At 38.9% G+C, this 12,805-nt stretch overlaps 1 protein-coding gene across 1 annotated transcript in view; it reads left to right on the top strand.

Moving 5' to 3' along the window:
- The first annotated feature begins 90 nt into the window (after positions 1 to 90).
- The window catches only part of mtbp (MDM2 binding protein), a 28,431-nt gene continuing 15,716 nt past the window's right edge, over positions 91 to 12,805 (top strand). The window contains exons 1-9 of the mRNA XM_062422348.1: positions 91 to 226; positions 1,358 to 1,441; positions 1,543 to 1,616; positions 1,838 to 1,986; positions 2,343 to 2,401; positions 3,090 to 3,234; positions 3,555 to 3,669; positions 8,416 to 8,532; positions 12,613 to 12,707. Of these exons, the coding sequence (XP_062278332.1) occupies positions 160 to 226; positions 1,358 to 1,441; positions 1,543 to 1,616; positions 1,838 to 1,986; positions 2,343 to 2,401; positions 3,090 to 3,234; positions 3,555 to 3,669; positions 8,416 to 8,532; positions 12,613 to 12,707 (905 nt within the window). The 5' untranslated portion in view covers positions 91 to 159. The remainder of the gene's footprint in view (positions 227 to 1,357; positions 1,442 to 1,542; positions 1,617 to 1,837; positions 1,987 to 2,342; positions 2,402 to 3,089; positions 3,235 to 3,554; positions 3,670 to 8,415; positions 8,533 to 12,612; positions 12,708 to 12,805) is intronic.

Genomic DNA, 12,805 nt, shown 5'->3' with positions numbered 1-12,805 from the left:
TCCACTCTCCGTCCAGTAGGTGGCGGCAGCGCGCTGTGTAACGTGTTGCCAACCATAATAAATTATACAGTAGAAGAAGAAGAACTGGTGGGAAATTTGACGGGCCGATATTGTAGTACAGACAAAGCCAGTAAGTGACATAACCAATGATAACACGACATGGACAGGTACGTGTTGGTTGTAGCTTTTTGTCAAACTGATGACGACGGACCAGAAGATTACAAATGTAAGTTTTTATTCCCTAAATGAAACATAGGATAATTGCTGCGCTATCAATGATACCAAGCGTAAATAAGTTAGGTTAACTAGCTAACGTTAGCTGTTTGAAGCTAGTGGTTCATAAAGACTGCTGTAGTTACTTTTACAGATTATAAATAGATAAAGAGGCAATTTAAGTCAAGTTGTTGAGTGTTAACATTTCTTAAGATAGGTTTGTTGACAGATAGTTAACTTACTGCTGTGCTTTTTACACATTGTCAGTTAGCCAGTCAACAAGTCTTTATCTTGAAGGAAAAAACAATGTTGCTTGTAGTTCATGTTAAAACTCGTTACTTTATAGTATTTGGATGGATGATAGATGTTAGCAGCGTACAGTGTTTCTGAAATTACGGTGTCTACCTGTGCTAACACAGGATCAAATGTGGAAGAAGTATTCAGATCCTTTACTTCAGTTAAAGTACCAAACATAGAAATGTAAAAATACTCCTTTACAAGTAAAAGTCTTGCCTGAAAAAGCATACTTAAGTAAAAGTAGTATTATCAGTTTGATGTAGTTAAAGTATAACAGTAAAAGTAGTGTTTTGGTCCCTCTGACTGATATATTATTATATACGACATAATTAGATTATTAACACTGAAGCATCAGTGTGTACGCTGCATGTTCCTCTTGTAGCTGTTGGAGGTGGAGCCATTTTCAGCTACTTTATAGATTTAGCTAATTTAGTCCAGTGGTTCTCAACCTAGGGGTCAGGCCCCTCCAAAGTGTCACCAGATAAATCTGAGCGGTCATGAGACGGTTAATAGAAGAGGAAAGAATATAAAACCCGACTACACACTGCTTTTTTTTAAGAATGCCAAAAAGTTGTGTTGTATTTTAAAAGCTTGTTATATTATCCATTGTGTCAAATCTTTTTCTGAAAAGTAACTAAAGCTGTCAAATAAATGTAGTGGAGTAGAAACTACAATATTTCCCTCTGAAATGTAGTGGAGTGGAAGAATAAAGTAGCATAAATAGTCAAGGAAATGTACTTATTTAATTTTCCATCACTGCACAAGATGCTCTATTTTGATGTTTAATGTTAATATACAAACCAGCAGTCCGGTTGTGATGCCTGACAGCTACTGTCATTGTTCACAGGTCTGGAGTCAGTGCAGCACATATATGACACACTTGTGGACATCTCAACTCAGGAATCAGCCAAACGGATCTCTGTATTCCCAGGTGGAGTGAGCCTCAATGTTCTTTCCCTCTGTCTGACTTCCAGCACATAAACTGTTGTTTTCCACAATTTCCCTTATATTTAAACATGCATGTTTCCCCAGCTTGTTCTCTTAGTGGAAGCCCATCAGTTCAGAGGTGGTACTTCGCTGTTCAGGCCTCCCAGAGAGTGACGCAGGTAAGACATTTGGAAGCTTTATGACTGTTTTGTCATAAACTATTGAAGTTACAAAGAACTGGGCACATATGTCTTATATCTGTGTGCCTAGAGTAATCATATTCATTTTATGATGCAGTAAATGGGTTTGCCTAATTGGGTCTTGAATTGACTTGATGTTTCTGATACCATATATGATTATATTTATCACCAAGATCGAATAAAAAAAATTTGTTTTGTAGTTTTGCAGCTCAGACTGGGAGGAGCTGGGGACGAGCCATCAGAAAGGTGAAAGTGAAGAAGAGAAGTCTACTGCGTTGGAGTTATGTCTCAGTTCTCTGAGTAATCAAGAGGGATCAGGCCAAAAAGCTGACGAGCTGGCACTGACAGAGTGAGCTACATACTCTATTATCGCTACTGTAAATAAGTCTGTTTTTTTCCCCTGCTTGACATTGAAGGTAAGTGCCAGATAACATCTAGGTGAGTTGCTGAGTTTGGAAGTTAATATTTACTGACATATTACTGTCCCTCTAATTTTTGTATTTGATTTTTTTTATTCATGTTTAAATACAAGAAGGATGCAAATGATAAACACTAAGTGCTTTCAGTTTAAAAAGAAAAAGACTCGAGAAAAATTAAATAAAAATGAAATAAAAGATATCATGAAGAAGTTATTCATGTATCTCAAATAATTACCATTGGGCCTGAAACTCCCTCTGGTCTGACCTGTGTGTTTTTATTGAACAGGCTATTGGAGGAAGCTGCAGAAGGACTGCAAGTACTGTCGGACAAGCTTCCACCTCCAGGTACAGTTGACTAGTTCACAGCACTCACTTCCCTTACACACAGTACTTTAATTTGTGACTGCAAGACATCTTATCATTTGTGGAGATGTTAACTGTGCTCAGTAGAGCTGTCACTTTCTCAAAAAACTTGTTATACTGAAGAATAATTAACATAAAATGTATTCAAATGAATCTAAACATACAATTTCATCCACACTGCTTCCACATATTAATTCTCAGATGGTTTGGTGTTTATAATTATCTGTATAGCACGGCTCACCAGTTTCCTCCATTTTGCATTAACGAAAACAACAACTGTGTAGTTTACTGATAGGGCCGCTGTTTACTGACACAAAATCTTGTTTCCAGCAAGAGTTTTGTCTAAGCCAAAAGCTGCCAATTATGAAGGATACCTCTTTCCTGAAGCCAATCTCCTCCACTTCAAAAAATTAGGTTTTGATAATCTGCCTGCTGCAGCCTCGTAGCAAAGGTGGCTTACTGTACTTACTTACTTAAATAAATTTGCACTCAAAGCTTTCTCCTCTCACCGGAGTCATTATTTTCAAAGTTTTTTATATTTAGAATTGAGAAACAATCAATCAATCAACCTATCTTGTCATTAAATCCTACTGTATAGAGAAATGTATATAAAAAATAAGAAAAGAAATGTCTAATGAATTCCTGTTTGGTCTGTCACCCCCCCTCGCAGGTAAAGCCCTTTTGGATGTACTGGTGTTGGGCTCTGCTGAACAGTCCCCTGCTTTAAAATGCCTGCTGCCTCTGCTGGGAGCCCTTAAACACATGAGCTGCTGGCATGCAGCGAAGATCACTGTAGTCACGCAGCACAGCACTGGGTGAGGAATTGTGAAATCTGACCACAAGGGGGAGTTAGAAGAGTAAATATGAACAAGTCCAAGTGTCGACTAACAGTAATGGATGAATTCTCTGAACAAGATTTATATACAACTATTCATAACGGTTGACAGCAAAACATCTGTATAAAACTTTAATCAGTGTGTTGCTGCTGTACTAACAGGTTTTCCAACCCGTCTGCCAAATTGGAGACTTAACATAAATCAGAACCTTTATTCCTGATTTATATAATCATGAATAAAACTTATCTAAGGCCCCCCATGCTGCTCAGTTAATGATCATTTTTTGTTGTTTGTTTCAGGTGGCAGAAAGCTGCGTCCTATCTCAGCGCTCGTCTGGTGGAGCCTGCTGAACTGGGCAGCTGTATCAACCCCAGCGAACTGTGGAGGGGAGGCTTGGTTATCAGAGAGAAGAAGGTAAGGATATCTGATAATGGAGGAGTGTATGGTACAGTGGGGGCTTTTCAGGATACATTCATGATATAGTTATTTTTGCTTAATTTATTTCAATTTTTTCTTCTTTACTGGAAAACTGAACTGGAGAAGGAGGTGGAAAAATAAAGATGCTTACTTTTTATCCATACCTCTATCCACACCTTGAGAAAAGCAAAACAGTATTAGTTTTTGCTGGGAAAAACAACAACAATCAGCGTTTCTCCTGGATTATTTTGAGACACAAGTGGCAAAGGCTGGAGAACACAGTTTGTATGCACACATTTAGAGTGTTGCACTCTTAAATCATGATTTGCCAGACAAAAATGTTCATAGGAATTGAAATGTTATACCAAGATGGAACAAAAAATGAAAAATAAAATTTGTGCCAAATAAAAGTGTTTATTGTATAGGCCTGGGACAATATACTTACCTCCCAATTTGATACTATCACGATATCTGGGCGCCGATTTAAAATTGATTATCAATTGAATGAATTAAAAAATCAGGGCACTATTTTCATACTCTTGCTCCAGTATACTGTGTGCCAAACCATCCACTGAAATACAATATGACACATAACTGACTATTAAGATAAATGGTCCAAAGCATTTTTATTTAAAAAAGTTAACTGCATTAAGTATTGAATTCATTAATTTGAAAGCATCTTATAGTCTCCTGTCTGAATGAGAATAACAAACTGTGGGGAGACGAAGTGCTCTGCTGTGTTGTTATTAAGGTCTCCTGCATTGGAGAGCAGCCTCTCTGCTGCACTGTTAAATGTGGGGAAAGACATCACTGTCCAACACGCAGAGCGGACACAGGGTTTCTGAGGTGAGACAGACTGAGCACCTCAGAGTTGGTTTAAGTTGTTTAATGCTGCAGTGTGTATTGGTCAGCCGGTCTCTCTTGTTGATGCTGGAGTTCATTGCTGTGCTCTGCTAATGTTAGTGTGTGAAAGTTCACAGTATACTTCATGTTCATCTCACAAAGGTGATTATTTAGTCATTGAGCCAAAACGTGTTTGCAACTACGGCCGTTTTTGAAGATGAACTACAAGGTAACTCTAGTGTGGGCACACTGTAGACTGTCTGGCTGCTGCCCTGCCCTTACAGTTGAGTTCTGCTTTTTTTGTTCTGTCAACACCACCTGTTGGAGTTTTTAACAAAGGCGACAGTCAATAATATAAAGGCCTTTAAGTTGGATAAGCATAGAAGAACCCTGACAATGTAATGGTTACAAATAGCAGAGCGTATGTTTATGACTAAAGATTCTGGAGGGCCAAAAAGTCTGGCTTATTAGAGAGAGGAAGAATAATGATTTCCAAGAAGGTTGTCTGTCTGTGTGTGTTTGTACAATATGTTTATGCCTCAGCAGTATAATGAAGCTGTTACGAGAAGGTTAAGACACTCAAATTAATGTGGGTGAAAGCTGTTGAGAGGTGAATTTGGATGGATGTGTGTTTCTGATTGAACGCGTGAATCTTTGTATGTATGATTGTTTTGGAGCCTGTGTAGAGGATTTTGTGTGTATGCCTGGGCTCATTTAAAAGGAGCAATTAAGGAAAGAGGTTTATGTGAGGTATTAGCTGTTATTATTGCGTCTTTAGTCTTATGTACTGTGTGTGTGTGTGTTTGCGTTTTATGTATGGGTGTGCATTTGTGTGTGAATATTCTGGACAAGTACAGTAAAAGGCATGAGAAAAAGCTGTGAACCTTTGAACTCACCACCTTTCTGCCCTGGGCGTTTTATTATGAACGCTGTTTGCTGTAGGCTAAAACTCACAGCTCACTGGGCTCTAAGAAACATTGTATAAAACCCCCCAAAAAACACATTTCCTCTCATATTTAAAAAGTTCTGTACCATGACTAATCTTGGTTCTGAGGCCTGATTCATGCCTTAGTATTTGTTCTTTCCTTTTTTTTTTTAAATATGAAATTACTCACGCAGTGCACCCAATGCTATAGGGTAAATTTCTTTCTAATTTCCTTTTTAAATTGAGAGGATCTTTTACTCACTGGGGGATAAATCTTGCCCTTTTGCTGAATGAGTCTAGAGGAAACACTGGAGGTCACTGAGGGGTCATGGGAAATAGCTCTGCCTTGCTGGCATTGCTCTCACAGTTGACCCAGCCCGACCCAGCCTGGCCCTGTTCTGACCTGATCTCACTCCCAGAAGCCAGTTGATTATTCCTCTGGACTCAGGCAGTTTCTGGCTGGGAAATCGAAGGTGGTATTAACATGCAGATACAGTGCTGTTTATAGAACTTGAAAATGTAAAAGTATGTTTAGGTTAATTTACTCCTGTACAGCATCAGTACAAACTCCAACTAGTCCAAGACCCAGCCGCTCGACTTCTTTCTCACAACAAATCCTGGCACCACATCCCCCAGTCTCCGTTGGCTTCCTGTCTCCTACCGTATCAACTACAAAATCCTGGTCATCACCCACAAAGCCCCTCACCATCTGACCCCTCCCACATTTCATGGAGCTCTTCTCCCCCCTACCAACCCTCTCTGCCTGAACAACTTCACTCACACTCATTCTTCTCACTATTCGGATGAAGGACTTCGTTTTGAAACATAATCACATACCTTTGTCCTTATTTTGGCTGAGTCCTCTTCTTCCAGTTAAGGGAATTCTTACTGCTATGGCATATCATACAATATTTTAGATGACAACGATCTTCCATCTTTCTGGCAACAGTTTGGGGAAGGCCCTTTCTTGTCAATGCCCCTGTAGACAAAAATAGAGCCATAGAGAAATGTTTTCCCAGCTTGGTGTATAAGAACTGGAGAAAGTCCTGATCACAACTCCATTCAACACCTTTGGGATGAAGTGGATTGCAGGGCCTTATCACCCCAACATCAGTGGCTGACCTCAGTAATGCTCTTGCTTTGCTGACTGCGAGCAAATCCCTGCCACCACGTTCCAAAAACTTGTGTAAAGCTTCCCCAGAGGAGTGCAGGCTGTCACAGCAGCAGATTAAAGGCTGTTGTTTTCCAGTGTGAGGTTTAACAATCAAATGTGACCATGTAGTCCACTTTATTTCTCGCTTTCCTCCTAGTAGCTACACATAATGTCTTTTGGTGTCAAAGTGAAAAGCCTGAGGTGAGTTGACAGCATTTTTCGTTGCCGCTCTGGAGATTACTTCACACCCACTTGTACTTCTTTCTCATTAAGGAAAAACAATGGCAGGTGCAGTGGTTTCTGTCTTTGGACAGAATTGGCCAATTTTGAGCTATTTTTCCACAGTTCTCTGGGGAGATTCAGCAATCTGTTTCGCTGTAGTGTTTCTCTTTGTGTCTCATACTGTTGGTGTCTTTAATCTCACTGAGAGTCTTTGTTTCAGTTTTATAATTCTAATTCTCAGCTTGCCTTGAAAAATCCCCAAAATTACATTTTTATGTTCTTTGTAGAAAAGGAAACATTTACCAAAACTCAAAATGACACACAAATAGGTTGCTTACTGTTGCTTTTATGAGGCCCATAAAGCTGATCAATTTCTATAGCAAAGCATTTCTTGTGTTAACAATTTAAATCCAATAATAACTAATATATAGTATTTAAATGACCCAATAATATGTGGTAATTTATTTTTGGCCACTTGGGGGCAGCAGTACAAACTGGGAAAAAAAGAAAAAGTTGTGGTCTGGAAAACCAAAGCAGTAAGCGAGGAGACGCAAAAACGCTTTGTTCAGCTAATGGTAGAGTATAATAAGATGGTTGTATTCCCCCGATTTGTTGTTACAGTTTTTGTGCATCTCTTACATATAACTGTGGTTTGTTGTACATCTGCTCTTTTGTAACCAAACCACTTCCACACTACTGAAGTTGCTTCCCTTTTTGGAACTAACTCCGGCCACAATGTTACTTGTTACTTTTCCTTTCAGCTATTCTGTGTGTGTCTGTGTGTGGTTACTGAGGAGAGGCTGCAGCATGAACAGAAATGAATCCAATTCCCATTCAATCACTACTAGCTACATTCAGCTGCTTGAAGCGGAGAAAGTGGTGTGGTTTGCCTTCGTCTTGATTATTGTACATGATGTGACATTTCAGAAGTGCTTTCATTTAGCCTTGAAAGCATATAAGGGAAACCCTGGGGTAGGTTACAATAAAACAACTGAATTCTTTTCTCAGCTGACTGGCTACCATTGCATGCTTGAACAGGGATTCCTCCAGTCGTCTCTGCTCTGTCTGTTGAACTCTGACTATGCTGAGGCAAGCAGGCAGCTTCTTCTTCACTAAACTGACCTTTTCTAAGTTGCTGCCTTCAGAAGTTAGTGGGCTCCAACAGTCAGGCAGTAAAACAGACTCGCAGTCGGGAAGCGTCGGAACAAAGGAGAATTCCCAAAGGAATAAAAATCTGCCTGTCGTGGAGAACATCCATCACCGCTTTACTGCTGTATAATACATAGCATAACAGCTAATGTGTGTGTGTTGTGTGTCAGTTTGTGCACGGGTGAAAAAGTTATATAGTAGACGACGTGCACATCCGGAATAAAAATACGAAATAACATTCTGTAACGGCAGAGAAAACTCTGCACACTGTACCTCCCAAAATGTATACGCACGTGTACCATGACTATTTTTCTGACTTTATTTGAGAACAAACACGTGATGAGACTAGTTTTGACTGAGAGAGATTGTGTGTGATTGAATAAAAAGCACAAGATCATTTACAGCTACAATCTATGACCTTTTCTCTCCTCTCTGTGTGTGTTTGCCTCAGTATGTGTCAGAGCTACGTTTCGATGGCTTTTCTCTGCGCTCTCCCATGCATCAAATATCGAGGTCCAGTCTCTTCCAAGCTCTCCACTCCACAACAGACCACAAACTACATTCTGAGGTGAGTTCTGACCTCTGTGCTACCTCTGAAATGACATTTAGTTTCTTATGTCGTGTCAGTGTTAGCCAGTGATTGTTGGGGTGGGGGATATTGTGTTTTGTTTTACCGTAACCAGTCAGTACTAAGTGATCTATCCTTCCTGCTGAAGTTATTTTTGGACGACGTGATAGCTGTTGTTTTTTAAAACGATCAAAGAAATATTCAGATATTCAGAGAATAGTTGTTCCGTCTGTATGTGTACTTACAACATCCTCTACAGGTGCATCAGTCTCATCCACCTTTGTTCCCATTTCTGTGGCTTTCTTTTTGCTATTTTAACCCTACCTACCAAACTCTGATTGGTTGAATGTTTCTCCAGTTGAGGGGAACAGCAGTCAACAGGCCTAATGAATCACTGAAGAAATCTGGGATGTGGGCAAGGATTCAGTAGTGTGGAACCAAGCTAGCTGCATCTCATTTAACTGCTCCAAAGACCTCAAGCTCCTCATTTAATGTGTTTTGTTGCCAAACAATTGCATTGTGGTTTCGAAAGCCCAATGTTCACCTCATTATTTTCTCTATCTTTCTCTCTGATGAAGCTTTGGTCTCCAACAGGCCAGCGGCTGGCCCACAGTAGCAAACAGGGTCTTCTGCCAGAAAGCTGCAGGGCCTGCACTTAATCCAAAATGTCAGTGAAGAAATCTAGTTTAGAGAATTTCTTTTTTTTTTTTGGTGAGGTTTTGAATTTCTGACGCTTTTAAGAATACTATGATGAAATCGTGTCTGCATGTTTCCTACAAACTTCAGGGAAGGTTTGACTGACAGGAAGTTTTCATTTCAGGATGAACTCTTCCTTTAACCCTCACTCTACCCACATCTTTTCTCCTATCTTAAGAGTTGAATGAGCTGCACACAATCCCATCTCCTAATGATTACTGGTAGCTAGAAGAAGATAAGTTCATAAGGGTCACTTCCTTGTTGCCCTTTAATCACACTGAGGAACCTGTGACAAAAGAATTATCAGAAATGTACTTTATCTGCCAACTGAGTGTCAACCTTTTGTACTTCTGATGACCTCCTATCCAGAAAACAGCACTAGAATGTAGATTCAATTGTGGGAAATATGCTTCATATATTACTTTCTGGCGTTTGCACTCATCTTTTGTCTGTCCTTTTTTTTTTGCATAGATTATGTATTTGTGAGTCAAACCTTGCCTTCATTTTGTATTCCCATCTTTCACTGTTCAATTGTTTTGGCTTGAGATGATAAGAGTCAGTCACTGGCAGCGAGGAACTAGTGCGAGATATCAGCTAAATGTGTGCATGCATCAACAACACTGCCATTAAGGTACTCCTACAACCTTATCAAAACTATTAACTTCTTCAGCCTTTGTCTTAATTTTAATTTAAATCAGGGATCACTGAACTCTGATTTCGTGTGGCTTGGTGCTAAGTGACTGTAGTGCTTAAAATTTGTTTTGTTAAATCTGCCAATTAATGTCTCCATTAATTGTTTGGTCTTTAAAATATCAGAAAATAGTGAAAAATGTCTACCCCAGCTTCCCAAAGTCCAATTTAATGTCTTCATGTGTCTTGTTTTGTCTGACCAACATTCCAAAACCCAAAGATATTCAGTTGATATAAAATTATATAAAACCAAGAAAAGTTGCAAATCACCACATTGGATGAACTCTGATAACCAACAACTTTGAGAAGAATGACATCACTAAGGCTTTCTACCTTTTTATAAAAGCAGAAGTGATCAAACTTACTGCTGCTGACTACATAAGATACATTCTGTGTGTTTATGCATTGGTGGTTATGTACAACTGTGTATTTGCATAGAGAAAGTTTGAGTGAGACAAGGTCTTTTATAACAGTTGGTTTAATATAGTTCTGTAATGTGTTTTCTGATGTGTACTAATAGCCATAACAATAAAACCACACAGGAGCTGCCCACAAGAAGTTATGGTCTTATATGAGCTCTACAGCACACGTGTGCACACACAAACATACATACATGCACAAACAGATAAGAGTGGCATCAGCTTTAATAATATCAGCATCGAAGACATTTTGTTGAAAGGATGTCTTGTACACATTAAAGAAATCCACAATTTTCCACAATCTCAACCATTTTCTGCTCTGAAAGTTTGTGCCTGGGTACAAATAGTATGAGTTTGTGTTGTTGTATGTGCTCATTATTCAGTTAACGTAGCAAACCTTCTGTAGTTAATGTGTGTTTGTGTGTATGTGATGCTCACGCTATGGAGAGTGAGTGAGTGTGTGTGTGTATGTATGTGATCTCATCAGATCCCTTGAACAGAGAAGCAGATGGCGGTGATTGTCTTGGCACACATTAAAAAAAACAACTCAGAGGACAATAACACCATCACATCTCCACACTGCTGGGAAAAGTGAATGTATAATGACTTACGCAAACACACACACACACACACACACACACACACACACACCTAAACTGTGCTCAGACAAAAACTGTTAGACTTCTTCGCTGTCAGAGGCAAATGACGTGATAATTACAAACACACTCTTATGCTCAGCCTCAGTGGGCAGGAAAGCCACTTTGTTTTTGTTCAGTGTGACGTTTATGAAATCTATGGGACATTAGGAATAACCTGCAGGCAAGTATAAAATATAGTAGACAATAGACATCACTTGCTGGTCTGCACTGCTCAGCTATTAACAGGGGAAGTACATGGCACAAGATTATAGCAATTTATCTACAAGTAATAATTGACTGTAATCTGCAAAAACCTGGCATTTGCAGAAATTACATGCTGAATCTTCCAAGTAATCCAAAATACGCATATTATTTGAGGTTATGAATGCCATTTCGAAACATTAAATGATGATTTCAAGTGGTTGTGAGTAATGAGGACAATATTATTCAAGTAAATTTGAAATAGCTGCATTTCATTTAATATTTATGCACTTTCGAAGAAGGGGACTGGATTGCTACAGAAAATACAATGCTAAGTTGGTAAACATTCATTTGTGTAAAAGAAGTTTGAATGAAGGCCACTGTCCATAAATGGAACTGAACTAAATGTTGGAGGGCTTCATGATGTGTTTGGTTCATCTTCAGGTAACTGGATTATTCTCTTCATTTGATTGGACATGGAATTAATAGACTTTCCCAACTTGCCAGCAAAACCAGGAATTTCACCCGGGATCATTAAAATCTTCATTTTCTCTTAATCCATAGGAGTCTGTCAGGAATAGGCTGGCCCCTCGATTTTTGTTCCAGATCAATAAATTATGAGACCAGGATTTCAGGCTTTCTTCACTATTCTTGTAATTTCCCTTATATGTAAATGACCTGTTTTTTTTACGTGACAGATGATTTATATTTTATTGATTTCTTCATAACATAATGAGCTCATTAGATAAGTAGGACAACTGCAGACTGTTGAAATGTGAGTTAGTGTCTTTGGTACCTAACTGATAAATTCCTGAAAGAAAGCAGAGGATGTTTTGTATGGAGGCGATTATTTTTGTTATTGAGTTTTTTTAGTTTTTTTTTAATGTAAATTATTTTTGATACAGTTTGTGCTTTCACATGTTAAAAAAACAAAAAAAAAATGCTTTCGCATTACATGATTTACAAAGAAAGTCAATGCAGAAAAGCAGCAAATCCTCAAATTTGTGAGGCTAGAATAATCATATTTTCTTTTTATAACATTTGATATACTTAAAATAAAATTAAGCTAATTCATAACAATGAACAGAAAATATTCATTATCATCTCAATCGTTTCATCTCTGATCACATTTCAGAGTCGGTTACCTAACAGCAACTTGAACTGGTTAAGGTTGTCTTGCTCAAGGACACTTCAGTTTTCAATCTTCAGTTCACTTCAGGGACTTGAACCCCAGTCCTCGAGGTGATGGATGATCTCAGACTCCTGAAGCTGTTGCCTCACCAGCCATCTTGTTTGTGTTTTAAAAATTTGCTCTAGGGTTTGTGTGCTAACTACAACAGTTTTTTTCCTCACCTTTTTGTCTTTTCTTGAAACTCTTTTCTCTCTCGCTCTTTCACTCCTCCCTCATCCTGTCTCTGTCTGCTCTGTGTTTGCAGGCCTTCCATTACTACGCACCAGTTATAGACTTGGTTCAATTGATTACTCTGTCTGACTTGCCTGGCTTCCTGAATTCCAGCACCCAGTTTGAACTGTATCCTCATCTATGATGTCTCTGTGTGTTGGTGTTACTTTGAACTTAAAGTCTCTCTGCTAAAAAGTGTGCTTTGGTTGTTGTTACCTCCATTTGGT

Source organism: Scomber scombrus, chromosome 7, assembly GCF_963691925.1.
Source record: "Scomber scombrus chromosome 7, fScoSco1.1, whole genome shotgun sequence".
Lineage (NCBI taxonomy): Eukaryota > Metazoa > Chordata > Actinopteri > Scombriformes > Scombridae > Scomber > Scomber scombrus.
This window is presented reverse-complemented; position numbering and strand designations above follow the sequence as displayed.